The sequence below is a fragment of the Leuciscus leuciscus genome (assembly GCF_965113295.1).
Source record: "Leuciscus leuciscus genome assembly, chromosome: 15".
Taxonomy (NCBI): domain Eukaryota; kingdom Metazoa; phylum Chordata; class Actinopteri; order Cypriniformes; family Leuciscidae; genus Leuciscus; species Leuciscus leuciscus.
The window spans coordinates 9,477,217-9,494,985 of NC_138739.1; the positions used below are offsets into that span (position 1 = coordinate 9,477,217).

At 39.2% G+C, this 17,769-nt stretch overlaps 2 protein-coding genes and 1 long non-coding RNA gene across 6 annotated transcripts in view; 1 reads left to right on the forward strand and 2 right to left on the reverse strand.

Annotated features, from left to right (window-relative positions):
• The first annotated feature begins 6,632 nt into the window (after window positions 1–6,632).
• Window positions 6,633–11,567, forward strand: LOC309476289 (uncharacterized protein). Of its 3 annotated transcripts, none has more exons than XM_082139579.1 (3): window positions 6,633–6,821; window positions 7,055–7,338; window positions 10,053–11,567. In XM_082139579.1, exons 1-3 carry the CDS (start codon window positions 6,773–6,775, stop codon window positions 10,089–10,091), a joined length of 372 nt encoding a protein of 123 aa, XP_081995705.1. In that variant the 5' UTR covers window positions 6,633–6,772; the 3' UTR covers window positions 10,092–11,567. The 3 variants fall into 3 exon arrangements, with proteins under 3 accessions (XP_081995705.1, XP_081995704.1, XP_081995703.1); XM_082139578.1 differs by having other exon boundaries at window positions 6,640–6,821; window positions 7,055–7,393; window positions 10,056–11,567; XM_082139577.1 differs by having other exon boundaries at window positions 6,645–6,821; window positions 7,055–7,393.
• Window positions 11,568–11,660: 93 nt separating this feature from the next.
• The window catches only part of LOC309476122 (uncharacterized protein), a 186,302-nt gene continuing 180,193 nt past the window's right edge, over window positions 11,661–17,769 (reverse strand). For both annotated transcript variants that reach the window (XM_082139325.1, XM_082139326.1), the window contains one exon: window positions 11,661–12,262. The gene's annotated coding sequence lies outside the window, so the exon portion shown is untranslated. The remainder of the gene's footprint in view (window positions 12,263–17,769) is intronic.
• LOC309476522 lies at window positions 15,014–16,649 on the reverse strand. Its single transcript, XR_014198234.1, has 2 exons — window positions 15,211–16,649; window positions 15,014–15,161 (listed from the first exon to the last, which is right to left on the reverse strand). It is a non-coding gene; the product is annotated as an uncharacterized lncRNA (long non-coding RNA).

Below are 17,769 nucleotides of genomic sequence, written 5' to 3' on the forward strand. Positions count from 1 at the left end.
AATTAATGTTCATAATACTACTATTACTGCATACTGTCCAAAGATTTGAAAAAAAAAATGATTTTGATGTTGTGGGAACAAAGGTTCTAGAAACACTCATGTCAATAAAGCCCATCTGAACTGAGAAAAAAATATATAGAGAGAGATGCAAGAAATCTGAATAGAAATAACATATTATACATATGATATGTGTCTTGAAAAACATTTTTAAGTTTATTTCATATAAATAAATAAATAGACATAAATTAGGCCTAAGCCTAGTACTTAACCAATTTATTTATTTATCTTTTGTCATTCTATTGCCTACCCTGAGCTGTGTCCTTGAAAGCACTTCATATAGAGTACAGTACACAGTAAATGACACAATCTAACACGTGGTATTTTAACAGTCAGTTATTATGATGGCCTCTCTGTTATGTCTGACTATTAAAATGGCATATGTCTCAACCTACTTAATAAAACCATGTCAAAATGAAGAGACGTACTCATAACATGTATTGTGGGTAACAGACTGACTGAGAACACGTGACAGTGAAAACATTAAGATTATTTTAACTGAATTAAAATGGAAAAACAATGAATAATTAACAAGCTTTCAGAACGAACATGCTACAGTTTATTGTGCTGTCAGTAAGTCAACACAGGCTTAACATGCAACAGTTCCGTCAAATGAATGTGCTAACAATTCATTTTACAGCATTAGAGGCTAATATATGATGGCTATGCATTCAAGATTTATTTAGCAAATCCCCATCTCGTTGGCTACGTTAACTTTCCAATGAAATGCATCACAGTTGTTTTTAAAGTTAAACAAATGAAAATTGATTCGCATTTGATACTCACACTCTGATTGTCATCCATCTTCGCTGAAAATGCAGCCTCCGATTTTGCAGGCAGATGCTACTCGTAGCAGCTCTTGCGGGCTCGCGGCAGCGCCTTGAACGCAATGACGCAAGGCGCAGCGACGTTCATGGGGCGTCGCAGTGATTCTTATGTTTATATTTTTTTCTATGTCGAATAAATTATTAATTATTATTGTTCTGCGTAGTTTGAAGAGAAACATTTTTAAATCTTTATCCCGGATATATTTAATCAGGAAGGGGGTGGGGGGTCAAATGGGGGGGCAAGGCGTTTTTTGGGAGGGTCTTGAGACCCCCCAAGACCCCCCCGGGCGCCGCCGGTGCTGATAAGTAGATCTAGAGTGAGTCCACGATTGTATGTGGGTCTGTGTACATGCTGAGTCAGATCAAAACTATTAAGTACAGTCATTAATAAACAACTGAATTTTTCAAGAATCTTTCAAGTGTTTCAAAAAGTTCATTGAAAGTTGAAGTTCATTCCTTCTTAAGGAGTTCGAACTGCTCTTTCCGAATAGCCTTCTTCCCCAAGTGATTGATAAGTCGATTTGCAGTCTTGTGCTTCTTCAGAATGTTCTGAAGTTCCCTGTTTACATCAGAAACTGTTGCGTGAGGAAAGTAGCATGTAGTTGTATCCCTGCTGCTAATGTTTCTGATTATGGTTTCATTTGCTTGTTGCAAATCTTCCAAATTAGACTACTTTTTTTTTTCATCACTGAATCTAATAACACAGGTGACTGTTCTCATTGCTTTACCGCTCAGAAAAGTCCCACAGCCTTTCATTGAGGGGGATGTAACACAAATGAAAGCTTTAGCATAAGTTCTGCCAGTAAGACTCAATTGTTACGTCACTTTACCTTCTCATCTATCCAATCACATTCTAATACTTGTGGTATTAAAGATTGGTACTTACACACGTTTCGTTCGCAGATGCTGACGCTTCCATTCACCTCCATCCTCCCCCACCACCTCCAAGATGGATCCTTCCCTCCATCCTACGGACGGGGCCTACGCCAAAGAACTTTATTGCTTGCTGGGCTGTTAATAAATGTATAATTGTCACAGTAGTATAAATATGCAGTAACTTGTGTCAAGGTACACATTTTAATTATGTTGAATTGTTTAATTGTTTTGAGTTCTATGAACTTGTTTCTTTTAATTAGACAAACTTAAATTTAACTGAAACTTGGCGGGGATCTCTATCTCCCAGCATGCTTTGCCATGACACTTAAAGGGGAGAGTAAATGCTAAAATAGTTTTGTACCAGATTAATGTTAAGTGGGAGATTTAGTAATGTTTAATGTTTTGTTTTGCTATAGTTTAGAAAAGTTTCTAGTATTTAGTTTTTTGGGGGGTTACCACCATTGTGACGAGTGGAGCATGAGCTTGGTTTGAGAACAGTAAATTAACCCTTTAGAATCTGAAGGAACAATTGGTCATTTTTTACATATTTTATTTTTTTACTGTAAAATTCTAAAACAATGTGCGCTCTTCAAGTGTAAGATGGCTTTCAATAAATTACAGTTATTGGCCATTAGTGTGTGTGTGTGGTTAGTTTGTAAATAGAATTTAAATAGACAAAAATATTAGAAATGTGAATAAATGTACAGATTTTTATTTAGAAAAATAAACAAAAGAAACTAACACTTTAAAGTGGAAAATCTGATTGTAATGCATATATAGCCTACTGTTTGAATATATTTGGATAAATGAGATTTAAGACGACTAAGCACAGTTTTTGCTTTAAAATTGTAAAGTTTTGAACAGATGCTGTTATGTAAAATAATAGCTTGGGTAAAATTTATGCATAATTGTTTCTGGGTCATTTTATGGCAATGCCCATTTTCTGTCCCTAGCCTTTACAGAAATATCACACTGGATAAACACTTTAGGGTTACAATTTCTTCACATTTTAAAATAAAACAATATGTTATTTGAACAATTACGTCGTCTTGAGCCATCTATGTAGCAATATTTGATTTTTAATATTTGAAAGTAGTGGTCCCCTGGAGTTGTGTCACTGGTGTTACCGTTAAACAAATATCCAAATTCATGAATATCTATGAAGAAAGGCCCATGGCCTCTTTTCACTTATCAAAAATCTTCTCATGTATCTCATGATTTCATGTGAAGCTTTAGTTGAACTCACTGGTATGACCTACTTTACTGTTAGGGAGATGTAAAAAAAATAAATAAAATAAACTAGAATACTTATGGAATAAACAACTTCATTAGTTAGTAAATAAATGCACAAAATATAAAAATCATTAAGCTGTCATTTTTTTTGTATTCATAAAGTCAAAGGATGTTCTAATACTGTGTTCTGAGTTAGAAAAAGAAATCTGATCTTCAAAAGGTGTCAGAATTGAGGTGTCATTTTTGGGTTTCATCTTTCTTTCACGCGTTCTCCAAGAACAACAGGACGGGGGACAGCTCCCCCAGGAATAGGACGATTTAGCTTATCAGAACAATCACTGATAAGAGTAGGCTGTATAAAATGTAACTTCCTGGCTCTTTAGTTTTGACCCCTGACTTTTTCTGAAGTCACTGGTATCTAATTATACTGATCTTACAGCCTGGTCCCTGTGAAGTCTCAGAATGAGCACATTTTGGGGTCTCATCTCCCTTCCTAACAGGAATGCTTCAGATCAGGGGATTTTATGATAGGAGACTGTGGCATCTTTGATTGTAAAACGCCAGGTGTCCGGCCTATCTTTTAAGTACTTGATGTTTTCTGAAACAAACTGCATTATGCCAATACATACGCAGAGAGGAAGGGGAGAGCCTGTGCCCCTGCCATGATGGAAATAATCTTCATTTTCAATTTAGCAAACATCTCTTTTGCTCAAGGATTCTAAATTCAAGGATCTATGATTTTAACCAGAGACAAAAAGACCTCCTAATTTCACCGATGGTAAGTTCACTTCAACACTGTCACGATCGCTAGCGGAGAAATGGGTGGATCCAACCGCAGCAACATGGTAATCAGGGCAATCCAGATAATCGTCATCCATGCAAGAGTCAAAGTCCAAATAATCAGAATCGTAGTCCTCCATACCAGTGTCGAAAACCATTTAATCAGTCAGATAACGAATAAACAAAACAAGCAAGAACAAAAACGAGAACAGACCTTAGAGTTGACGAGTGACATACAATAATGACTCCGTAACATGAACTAACACAAACAGGGTATTTATGCACAGACACTAACAACATAAATGGGAACAGCTGGGTGTAATCACAAGTGATGGGAACAAACAAGGATTATGGGAAGTGTGGTTCCAGGATGAATGGAGACAGGAAGGAAGGGACCTCTAGTGGACACCCAGTGGAAACACAACAGACACTGTGACATAACTAACCAGGACCATGGGAGGGAACGGACACAGGGGATGACAGTTCATCGGGCGACCTGGGCGGAGACGACCCTTCAGGCGACCAGGGCGGAACAGATAGTCCATCGGGCGGTCTGGGGACAGACGACCCTTCAGGTGGCCAGGGCGGAAACGATCCATCAGGGGGCCACGGCGGAGACAATCCTTCGGGTGGCCAGGGCAGAAACGTCCCTTCGTGTGGCCATGGCAGAGACTTCCCCTCGGGCGGCCATGGCGGAGACTTCCCTTCGGGCGGCCATGGCGAAGACCTCCCTTCAGGCGACCACGGAAAAGGAGCAGGCATCCACCCCGGAACAGACATCGATTGCTCTGGAACAGACCCCGGCTCAGGACTAGTAACTGACACCTGCTCAGAAACAGACACAGGAACAGACACTGGCTCCGGCACATCCCTTTTGTCTGAAGATCCAGAAACATGAACAGTCTCAAGATCAACAACCGTGACCTGAGAACTCTCTGAATCGGCAGACGTGACGTGAACAGTCTCTGGATCGGCAGACGTGATGGGTCGTTGGGGTGGCGCCGGCAGGGCGAGCAGCTCAGGTGGGGCCGGCAGAGCAGGACGCCTGGGCGGCGCGGGTGCCTGGGCGGTGCGTCAGTGATGGCAGTCACCTCCGGGATGGTCTCCGTGTTAGGAGCCACCGGACAATCAGCTGAAGAGGCCCTTTTCCTCCTTCTCCGTCTCCGGACCACCGGACTCGAGACCACCGAACCCGGGACCACCGGAACTGGGACCACCGGAACCGGGACCACCAGACTCGGGACCACCAGACTCGGGACCACCGGAACTGGGACCACCGGAACTGGGACCACCGGAACTGGGACCACCGGAACTATCACGGAGGAAGTCTTCCCCCTCCTCTGTCGTCCCTTCTGGCGAGGTGCAGGTTCAGGACGGGACAGGACCCGCGGCGAAGGATGTTCTGGGCTGTGTATCATTGAACCATGGTCGAAGGAAGACCGAAGTAGAGACTGGGTACGGGGCTCACCTCTAGTACTTCCTCCTCTGCGAGCTCCACGGGTCCCCGAAAATCGGGCCAGACGCTCTCCTCTAAAAGACTCTCTGTCATCGAACGAAAGGTCTTTAGGAAACCTGAGCGTCATGGCCTCCTCCCTTTGACGGAGCACAAACGCAAAAGCCTGCAAAATGTTCATGCTGCTGGATCCATTTGTGGACGGAGTCATTCTGTCACGATCGCTAGCGGAGAAATGGGTGGATCCAACCGCAGCAACATGGTAATCAGGGCAATCCAAATAATCGTCATCCATGCAAGAGTCAAAGTCCAAATAATCAGAATCGTAGTCCTCCATACCAGTGTCAAAAACCATTTAATCAGTCAGATAACAAATAACCAAAACAAGCAAGAACAAAAACAAGAACAGACTAGAAAACAGACCTTAGAGTTGACGAGTGACATACAATAATGACTCCATTACATGAACTAACACAAACAGGGTATTTATGCACAGACACTAACAACATAAATGGAAACAGCTGGGTGTAATCACAAGTGATGGGAACAAACAAGGATTATGGGAAATGTGGTTCCAGGATGAATGGAGACAGGAAGGAAGGGACCTCTAGTGGACACCCAGTGGAAACACAACAGACACTGTGACAAACACATGTTTAAATCTACCTTTAAAATAGCCTACTTGATCATTTAACATCTTATTTCAAACAAAACAAACTATTATACACTATTTTATGTTTTATCTATGAAAGACAGTGTTTTGTTGTGTATTAGATTAAAATACTTTATCATCTTGTTTCATATAATCTAAATTGTTTTATTTATGGATGTGACTGTGTAATCTGAAAACAATTCACTCTGACATATTTCTTCGGCACAGAAAATTCCACGATCGGCTATTTATACACTCATGAGAGACTATCAGACAGACATTTGTATTCTTAACTCATATAATGTGCTTAGCTTTTAAATGTTAAAGGGCTTGCCATAGTCGGCACACACTTGGACACATTTTTTAATAATAATCAGTTGCTGACTGAAGATTTAAATGAACATGACATCATAAGTCAAACCCACGCTTGGGCACATTTGTAATCAGTTAATCGCTCATCACAAAACAGCATTGTTTTTGGGTTATGCACAAACAGAACATGGAAAAAGAAAAACTTTTGCAGTTTGTATCTTCCGATAAAGCATCCATGGATATATTTCTGTTCAGAAAAGACTTTCACCTACAAAAGATGTACATAAATGGTCAGTCTCCTGCACAATATGTTTGTCCAACAGATAAAAAAAAAAACATTTCTGAAGAAACCAAACCGCTGGTTTCAGTTCCTCTTAGAAGCTGAAGTCCATAAGAGTCAGAAGAATATTTATATGTCGCCTAACTACATTTATGACATGAGTTCAGTGGAAGTGTGTTTGAGTGTGAGTGTATGTGTGTGTGTGAACTAGGTTGGTCAAACTGTCATGGGAAGATTCACACATCAGACGAAGAGCTTGAGTGTTTTCAGTGGATGATCTTCTCACTGAACAACTGAAGAAAATGGTTCAAATGCGTGTTTTGTTCTGTTTGTGTTGGTGGCATATGATCTGTAAGTTATGAATTTTTTTTAAGCTTAATATCAGTAACAAGCTAGGATGTATTTTTTATTTGCAGTTCTTCATAGATGAATCAAATTAAACTTGTTGTGAGATCTGAATAATGGAAATGACTATAATGAATCTTTTCACTTTTTGTATCAGTTCACATTTAAACTTTACAAAACTGACGCCAGGCTTTGTAAACCAACAGAAGACTTAATCAGTTCTTGTTCGTGTTCTTCAGGTGTGTTTGCTGTAGAAACAAATGAAACACAGTCAGTGTCAGTGATGGAGGGAGAATCTGTGCTTCTACACACTGATGTTACTGAAATACACACACATGATGACATACTGTGGAAATTTGGAGCAGAAGAGTCTCTGATAGCTAAAATAAACCGGGATTCTGGAATCTTCTCCACATATGATGATGTTCCTGATGTGAGATTCAGAGACAGACTGAAGCTGGACAATCAAACTGGATCTTTGACCATCACAAACATCAGAACTGAACATGCTGGACTCTATGAAGTAAAGATAATCGCATCTGAACTGTCATCAAAAACGTTCAATGTGTCTGTCTATGGTGAGTATAGATCATTTATGTTCTTCACATTTATTGACAGTAGTGGGTCTATTAATACATTTAGGGGAGGCAGATTCTGTGTCGTAGTGCTAGTTTATGATTGGCCGCTAGTTTTACATAATCGCTGAACATGCAGACACACTTTGGTAGTAGATGTTATGTCTAGTGTATTTGCTTAATTCAGCCTGAGGGAGGCGCTCTAATGTTGATTGACAGGCTCAGGCTCATAGAATGTTCAGAATCACATTGATTTATACGGGGAAGTTGAATGCTTGAATCTGATTGGTTGACGGACGTTCTGAGGCTTCAATTATTTTCAAGGAAACAGCTAAAGTAGATCCAAGCAGGTTTTGACCGCATTACCGTTCCATATCACTTCGCCAAATGATTTCAGTTATTTCAAAGGTCCTTACAGCTTACAACAACAAAATAACCAAAACCCACAGCGACACCGAACAAGCAAATAAATAAAGTAACCAATAGGACAAAAACGACATATTATTTCAATGGTTTTTTTTTTGTGACAAAATTATGTTTTATTATGTCCAGACAGCACATACTCTCTTTCTCCCACTCAAACGCACACACACATACAGTACAGACACACACTCGCAAAGAAACGTGTTTTCAGCGCTGCTTTGATGATTTTATCAGTAAAATAGTTGAACAACTTTAAAGTTACATGACTTTTCTCATTAGCGAGGGAATAACGGCGCTGTTTTTGAAGCTGATAAACTTACAGTAGAGACGCCGCTGCCAAACACTGTTGACAGACACACAGACTCAGGTAATTCACACACGCTTAATCTCTCTCTCTCTCTCTCTCTCTCTCTCTCTCTCTCTCTCTCTCTCTCTCTCTCTCTAATAACTGCATTAATAACTGCATCAGTCTGCTATCAGTTGCTCAAACCTCCGTTACAAGCTCTAAAATGACGTTTTGGACTCAGCAACAGAGGCTTGGGATTAGATGCGTCAGAAGTTAGTCCTATACAAGTGTTTTAAGGACAGCACATCCAACAATATTCATATGAACTCATTTAAACTGAATGATTTATGTTTACTCATTTGTTACGCTACTCCACACATCCCTCTGCCAACAGACATGTTTACAATCTGACTTACTTGTTGCTGAACTGATATTGGGGTCTGTCCAAATACCCACACTTGAGGTTTTAGCCATTTGACAGCGGGTGTATGCGACATGAAATAAGTGTGTAAGACTGTCTCAGGTCTGAAAAGTGCCAAAGTTCAGTACACTTGACACACGCTAAATCCACACTCTCTAAGGCCCTGTCACAAATAGCACACTACATGTGTTCTTGCGGTCTTGTGCACTTACAATGGTCACTATGTGCTCACAAGACCTAGATTGTCCCATTTGTCAGTTTAGTTTTCAGAAGGGTGCCCGCGAGTTCCCCTTTGCGGCCGATATACGCCCTTGATGCACACTTTTGCAGAGTCGCACTGAAGTGAACTCCACAGACTTCAAACTTACCTGACAGTCAAAGCGGCGTTACGTCATGAAAGTGTGGACTCAGAGGAAGACTGCGAGGGCTTAGGGTGCCATTTGGGACAGGGCCTAATTGTCCTGTAGAGCGGTCTTTGAGGCTAAAGCCCAAACTTATTTTTTTTGTGTGTGTGTGTGTACACTACTGTATGTGTACAGTCAAACGCATAGCCTTTCAAACTATACTCCATTTGATAGCATGCGCGAACGACACGTACGCTCTAGAAAGATTCATCTTTGCCCAGTGCCTGCGCTATTTTTCTCCAAAAGTTATGACCGATAAAAATGTCTTTGTATTCTTTTAAGCTAAAGTTGTGGCTCTCATAACCTCCTCACACAAGCACTTATCAATGCGGGCGTCTGATGTTATTGTCGTCTCTGGTATTTTGTTGTTGTTCTGTCTCTACTTTCGCTTTTCTACTGTGAAACAACAGGCCAGTGTTGCCACCTTGTGGAATAACTCATTAGTGCAAAACAAATTTTGTGCAACCAAAATACATGCAAATGAAATTACGTGTGAGCCTTGCGTAAACGAGCTTAAGCGTATCCCGTTTTTTCTGTTCAGGAACTTACGTGACCCGATTTCATGTCATATCTAGTAAAACTTTCTAGTGTGTGGTGATTTCACCCTTTCACAGAACACACTCCATGCGGTGAACAACTAACATTACAACTTTATTCTTTCTTTTTTCTGCATTACTCAACAATTTACCACTAGAGCCCCTAGTGGTGCAGTTCCACATTACATGTGTTATAGTAAGCTATTACTATGAATTGAACATCACATATTGTATACTTCTCAACACAACATAGTGTAAGTTAAATAAATTAATGTTGCATGTAATTTGCAGGGGTGTGAAGTAACACATTACAAATACTCACGTTACTGTAGTTAAGTAGATTTTATAAAAAAATAATAAAAACTTTTACATGAGTAGGCTACATTGTAAGTGATGTAGCCTATCTGTACTTTTACTGCATTCATTTCCCACATTTGTGGTCATATAATGCTTGTTTTAATTTTATTTTTTTCCATCAACGTCATGGATTTTATTTTCGACATATTGACATAATCTGTATTTTTATTTTCCGAACAAAGCCAGCTTGTTGAATATCACAATCCTATTGTGTCATTGCTTTTTTCTCCCTCAGAAGTCCATGTTCATTGCTGTGGTCCTACTGAAGCTGTGATCCGATTGGTCCTCTCTGCTCTGGTGGGCGTGGCTACTGTCGCTGTTGTGCTTTATGACATCAGATCCAGAAGATCAAGAAACTGATATCATAAACATTGTGACAAATCTCTGAGTTTTAATCAGATGCAAATGGAATTATCAAGTTTATAAAAATATATTTGTGATTTTTTTTATGGAAAAATAAATCACTGTTTGATGAAAGAAATATATTGAGGCACAAGTATATACAATGCACTTTTTATATGATATTCAAACATTGTTTGCTTCAAATTGAACTTTGTTTAATCGTATTATTCTCATTATATACTCTTGATTATGGTTTATATATTTCATATAAGTTGTATTTAGATGTCTGATCATCTGAGTAGTGTCAGAGTAGATATTGTGGTGTAATCTGTGATGTGTGATGACCTCTAGCGGTGAGTTTGAGGAACTGTAGATTCATCATTAAACACTGATGCTGTTTGACCATCATCTATAGACCCAAAAAGAGTCTATTAAAGTGACAGAGAAATAATAATTTATGTTAAACATCTCAGATCAAACTAGAGACCAACACTGATATAATGAACACATTATTTAGATTTTTTAGAATAGCTGATCAGAGAGGTAAAATTACTTTAAAAATTAATTCAGAAAAATAAAATGATCAGATAATATTGTATTATTGTAAATATAAATAAACAGAAAACAAAATCAAAACTCTGATACCTGAAACTTGCAGATAATTTCAGCAATAAAAGTTTTACAAGTTCTCAGATCATCCAGAAAAGTTGAAGTTGACACAATGTGAATATGTTTTTAAAGTGTGTTTCTAGATTGTTCCAGAAGTGACTGTTAAAGTCTCTCATATTTACAGTCTTAAATCACACACTGTGTCAAATATGAAACAGTAATAATGTGAAGAAAAGCTTCAGGGTTTGAACATTTCTAAGAATTTAAGACAAAGTAAATAAAATAAAAATAAAATAATTCTTACAATAATCAAATCATTTTATGGTAAAATTGTCCTTTATAACTTTTTACATTATAATCACAGAGAATCTATATAAAGCTCTATACAAAAATAATTTATAAATATTAAATATTTGATGTTTTGCACGTCAAGTGACCATCAACTGACATCAGAGAACTGTGATCATGTGATTGTATCGTTTAATTATTGAATTTAACTTAGTAAAACCTTTAAGTGTGTGTGTGTAGTTCAGTGTGACGTGTTGAAGGTGTTTACTGAAATATAATAATAATAATAAACTTATTTTTGATCAGTTAGTTGTCAAGGCAACATTTAGTTTAGTTTATGTTGAAGTACTAAAACTGTATCCATGTATAAATAAAAATTAATAAAACTAGGCATATATTTAAAAGTATATATAAAAATGACAAAATCAAAATGACTAAAACTAGACTAGCACAATATTTTCACTGAAAATATAAATTGCTTAAATAATGATAATTTAATGAAATAGTTTATTTAAAATGTTGCATTTATTCACATTCTGTTCTTAAAAGCAACAGTAAAAATGATACACTTACAAACATGTGAGAAACATAAAGAGCAAAAGTGACATTTCAGATTCTGAGTTGTAATGAACTAAATAAAGCAGCTCTGCCTGAATCACAACACACACGTTGTTTTGAAGCAAAATAATGTGTATAAGTTTTTATACACTTTGCACATTGTATTATGCAAATACAGTACATTGATAACAAGTCAAGTAAAAACTGACAGTTCAAGATGTGTAGTGCAAATACAGTGTTAAATGTTGATTTGAGTGTTTCCATTATAATGAGTCTCTATCAGAATCTTCAGTTCAGAAACACTGAACTCCTTCTCAACCTTCAACAAACACCTAATCCATCCTCTGAAACAAGGCATTTATTATAATAAGCATGATAAATGATAAATGTTAATCTATTCAAAGCTGAAACTGTCAGATAATGTAAGTCAAGTTCATCTAAATTTCCTAAATTATATGTGCTTCCTGTAACCGGTTGGTTACTATTTCCATAACATGTAAATAGTGTTTTATGATGAATATGTAAAGTATTTCAGGTTAAAGGTTAACAGCTGAAGTGTGTTTTTGCTGATTCTCCTCAATGGGAATAATGTTGCAGATTCACAATGATCCTGTTGGGATTCTCTCAGATCACGTGATCTTTCTCCATCTGGAAACAATAAATTGAATTGAACTGAATAACTGTCACAGAAACTCATGAAATCAACAAATCAGCCACCAATCAGTGAATAATATTCTGTCTGAAATATTTATTTCACATTTATTTTCACATTTTGATGGAAACGCCATTCATTCATGGGGAAGTTTACAGCAGAAGAGCAGAAATGCTTTTATTCATTCAGTATATTCAAATATTGAAGTATTTGAGAGCGTATGGAGACCGACTCGATTACAGCAATTGCTTCCTGGAAGTGGGCGGAGCTAAAGAGATCTTTTGGCACGTTTGGCTTGTTTCGACTCCCTGATTGGTGGAATATTTTCTGTACAGCATCATGGGTAATGTAGTTTTACCTTAACAAATTTCGCAGTTAAACATGATTATTTTGTAAATAAGTTGAAATAATGCAGACTGACGGCTTCAACAAAAGCAAATATTATTGATTAATAACCTTGTAGCTCACAGTAGGGCTGTTTTTTAAAGGTTTATAAGTTGGGTACAATTAATGGTTTTGTCATTAAACCTTTTAAATTACAAATAATGTAGCTAGTCCACTGGTAGTGTATAGGAATTTACTCTAATTCTACTTTTCCCCAACAATGACAGAATTTTCCAGCTATCCATGTTTTCACTGTTATACGGTAGGGGGCGCTATGACATCTTCTAGTACAGAATATCCGGATCAAAATAGTTGCTACAGTATATTATTTGAAGAAGCTGTGCAATCAAACAATCACTATATGTTTGCTTGTTTATCCAAACCCTTTATTACTAATTATTGCTATCTCTAGGTACTGAAGAGCACTTACTTTACTCCCAAAGTCCTGGTATTTTTAACAAAAAGGAAATGCAGATGTAATAGAGCTGTCGTAATCTGACATTTAGGGGAAAGACTCAGCAGTCCCTATCTAACAGAGCTGAGTTCTGAGATGGCCAGTGCCTTGATATACAAGATTAAGGCAGTTTAATGAACCCATGGGGCCTGTGGAGGCCTTCTAATGGCCCATTTTTTTCATCCTATGACTTCCTCCAACTCTCCCTCCAGGGAGGGGGCTCCACAGTACTGCTGGAGTCCACTGATAAAAGCCTTGGCTTGGGTTCACAGGCTACTAAGAATAAACCAGGCCTTCCAGTGACAAACTGTTGCTACCATCAGTGTGCAACAGGCTAATTATTGTTAACTAAAACTTAAACTATGCAAAATATCTTTTGGTTCATTTTGATAAAGCTGAAATAAATTCAAATATAAATATTAATTAGTGAAAATTAGAAATGTTGCCTTGGCAATAAATTGAAATAAGTTGAAGCACAAAAGTTATTAACTGGGAATAAATAAAACTAAATCTAAAACTGAAATAAAAATAAACTTAAACTTGAATAGCAATATAAAAAAAAGATATATATATATAAAAAAAAGATACATAAATAAATAAATAAAATAAAAGATCAAAATGACCAAAAACTATAATAAACCTAAAGTAAAACTACAATATCATTGGTGTGCAGTACCTCACAGGGAATTGAAACATTGTGGCATGCTGGGAATATAGGAAAAAATGCAAGACTGTGATTACTCAACACACGTTAAACATGCCAGGAGTTTTAAACCTGCCAAATGGGAAAGGAGAGCGAATATACCTTTCCAAAGCTTTCCATGTGTTAACTGCATAAGCTGGATTGCACCGATAGGTAGACTGACTGACTGAGTGACTGAATACCACCAATACAGAATGTAAAAATTTTTATATGTACAGTACTTTACTGCACAGTAATGGGGGAAAAAATCTGTGGTTGTGATTTGAACTTGTGATTGTACATGGGCAATCTTTGCCAGTGCTGTTTGTTATAGTGGGTGTGGAGCATTCTCCCTTGCGATTCAAGCACCTCTTGAGAATATTTAATTATTGTGTTTCAGGAAATGTGTTTCAGTGTTTCAGGAAATGTGTCTCTAGGAGACTCCTGTGAACAAACAACCGAATCCATATATTTCTCTTGTTTGGCTCCGCATTAGAGAGACTCAGCAGAAAGGCACGCTGGACCTTTTGGAAACCCAGAGATGACCAGGCACAGATTCTTTACAAGCTCCTCCAAGAATTCCTGTTCTCTTCCCACGACAAACGGACCAACGTCACATCTATGACAGCAAGCAGGAAGGGGGTGGAGAAAATAAGAGGAAGAAAAAGAGACAGATCTAACTCAGAGACAACAGTGAGATCTGTGATTGGGGTAAAATGTGCTGCAGTCTAAGTAATCATTGCTCAATGCTTATATGAAGAAACAGTGCTGTAATAAATGCAGGGCAGTAACTGAAATCATAAATGTCCAAATAAGGCTCAACTGTTCTGTTGGCAAAGATAACATATAATTTAGAGCTTTTTCAAACTATAAATTATATTTTTTCAACCTTTTTCATAAAAAAAAAAAAATCTAAATATACCTCCAAGAGCTTTCAAACTATATGCTTGATGCAAACACCTAGAAATATGCCTACCAAACAATCTATGTATCTATCTGCCTGTCAGTCCATTTAATTATAAAGACTTAATTAAGTGATATCACGCTACCATGAACATTAATCACAACTGCATTGATATATACACCAACAGTTTACAAAGAAGTATTTCTTATAAACAGTGTTGTGGGTAAGAGGGTTAGAGTACTCTAATTACCTTTTTCGTGAAATGTGTAACTTAACGCGTTAGTTTCGTGCGTTAAGTAATCAGTAACTTCGTTATAAAAAAAAAAAAAGTAATCCGTTATTTTAAGGAAAGGAGAATCCCGACTGCAGCCTGCTTTTTGTCAGACAGTAGGCCTAGGTCTACTGTGCCACCTGCGGATGTATCAGCGGAGCCGAAGCGCTGTGATCGTAAAGTCAATGGCTGTGATACGTCTGTGCCCTGCGCCTGACCCTGTGTGTGTGTGTGTTTTTTTTTTTGAACTCCCGGCAAGATGGCAGAGAGGACAGCGTTTGGATTATGGAAGTATGCACATTATTTTCAATTTGTCAACGAAAAGGAAAAGAACATAACGGTAAAATGCATACTCTGCGTTGGTGAAAAGCTTCTGTCGACCGCCAAAAATTCTACCTCAAATTTAAAAAAACATCTCGCATCCAAACACCAATCGCACTCTGGTAGCAAAGCCTGCTGAGGAGGACGACGGTGGTGCACCAACTCCAAAGCAACAGCGTTTGAGTTTTAACTCCGCTAAAACAGTCCCCATCAGTGAAGTTCACAAACTTGTGGCCGATTATGTAGTCGAGGAGATGCTTCCAATTACAACTGTGGAGTCTCCATCTTTCCGTAGATTAATCAGTAAAATCCCAACTACACGTAACACAGAGGGAACAGTGCAGAAGAAGCTGAAACAAGTGATAGAAGATTACTCACTCAAATGTAAAATAACGTGATCATCAAACATTAAACGGTGTGTAAATCAAAACTGCTTAATGTTACCAAATGAAATGAAGTGTAACCCATGAAGAGAAAATGACTGTGAAGCTTTGGGGGTGTTGGACTCGATCTACTCCATCTGTTTCCCTTTCGAGAACGGTCACTTCGTATTGCGTAGCTGTACGCAGTGGCAAAACTCCTTTTCCTCGAAAAGTCTGAAGCCTAAAATGTAAAACGCATTTGCAGCTGCACAGCTAGCACAGTGAGTGTCTGGCTCACTCATTGGCTGTGCTGCGGCAACTGCACATCCAATGGCGCGGGCGCCTCTAACATGTGCGCCAATGAGCTAGCAGCGCGCCATCACACGTCAGAGCCCACCAAGGGGGCGTGGCCTCAGCCTATATAGTCCCCGAATCCGCCATTATAGCAGATTCATCTCCTTCAGCGACACACTTCACGTCTCTGAGTCCTCTGCAAAGCCTTCGCCGTCGAATCAAGCATCACACGGTTAGAGCGTGCAGTTCTACAGCGGACTACGCCTTCACCAACCGAAGTCGTCTTCCCCTGTCGCTGCTCTGCTGTCGCTATCCGGCGACCAATGCTATATCCTTTGTATAATTTTTTTGCTAATTGCTACTGTGTGTTCGCTGCCGCGTTCACACAGCCTAAGGAGCGTGAGCATTGTTACAAACACCTCACTCTACATGCGCCACGTGCGGATGCCATCTGCACGAGGCCGACGGGCACACAAAGTGCGTCACATGCCTGGGAACCCCCCATGCTGAAGCTGCTCTCTCTGCGAGAGAGTCTGCCTGTTCTGTGACTGCGCATGCAGCTAGCTCTCTGCAAGATGGCGACACCGCTTCTCCTGCTCTTCCTTTTTCTGGAGGAAAAAGAAGCGCCGCAGCCCGAAAGAATGGAGGTGAGCGAGCCCACGCCGGCCAAGTCCCCACGTGTCTCGTTCTCCCCATCTCAGTCTCACTCGCCGGCCCTGTTCACTCAGGCAGACCTGGGCCCCTCCCTTCGAGCGGGTCTCGTCTTATGGGCCTTTCACACAGGACGCGGTATGCGCGGCGCTGCGCTGCGCTATAAAACCCATTCATCTCAATGGCTTGCGCCGCGCAAGGACGTTTTGTTGCTGCGTCAACCAAAGCGCATGCGCAGCGGTGCGCATCATTGGCGTGCTCACGCGCACGCCGCGGTCAAAGTTCAAAATAGTTCAACTTTTGTCTATTGAACTAGTTGAAAAGTTGAACTATTTTGAACTTTGACCGCGGCGTGAGCGTGAGCATATGAGGTGCCCCTAGGGACATTATTCAGAATTACCGTGCATATACATGAACTTTTCCTCTCACATACACATATGAAACCAAAGTCATTCACATACTATCATGAAATGCTCACACACATACAAGTGAAATGCTTTTACAAACACAAGTGAAACGCTCTCATACACACAACTGAAAATATTACGCTCACACACACAACTGAAACGCTCACACACACACAACTGAAACGCTCTCATACATACAACTGAAAATATTACGCTCACACACATACAACTGAAATGCTTTTACAAACACAACTGAAACGCTCTCACTTACACAAATGAAAAGCATTTCAGTATGTTGTATGCACGCATTTCAGTTGTGTGTGTGAGCGTAATATTTTCAGTTGTGTGTATGAGAGCGTTTCAGTTGTGTGTGTGTGAGCGTTTCAGTTGTGTGTGTGAGCGTAATATTTTCAGTTGTGTGTATGAGAGCGTTTCACTTGTATGTATGAGAGCATTTCACTTGTATGTGTGTGAGCATTTCAGTTGTGTGTGTGAGTGTAATATTTTCAGTTGTGTGTATGAGAGCGTTTCAGTTGTGTTTGTAAAAGCATTTCACTTGTATGTGTGTGAGCATTTCATGATAGTATGTGAATGACTTTGGTTTCATATGTGTATGTGAGAGGAAAAGTACATGTATATGCACGGTAATTCTGAATAATGTCCCTAGGGGCACCTCATATGAGCACGCCAATGATGCGCACCGCTGCGCTTGCTCTTTGGTTGACGCAGCAACAAAACGTCCTTGCGCGGCGCAAGCCATTGAGAAATAGTTC

What these genes read in the sequence shown, in the direction of transcription:
- LOC309476289 (XM_082139577.1), top strand. Translation starts at nt 6,773, where the DNA reads ATGGTTCAAATGCGTGTTTTGTTCTGTTTGTGTTGGTGGCATATGATC. An exon ending in GTGTTGGTGGCATATGATCT is followed by an intron (nt 6,822 to 7,054) that starts GTAAGTTATGAA and finishes CGTGTTCTTCAG; the next exon opens with GTGTGTTTGCTGTAGAAACA. An exon ending in GTTCAATGTGTCTGTCTATG is followed by an intron (nt 7,394 to 10,052) that starts GTGAGTATAGAT and finishes TTTCTCCCTCAG; the next exon opens with AAGTCCATGTTCATTGCTGT.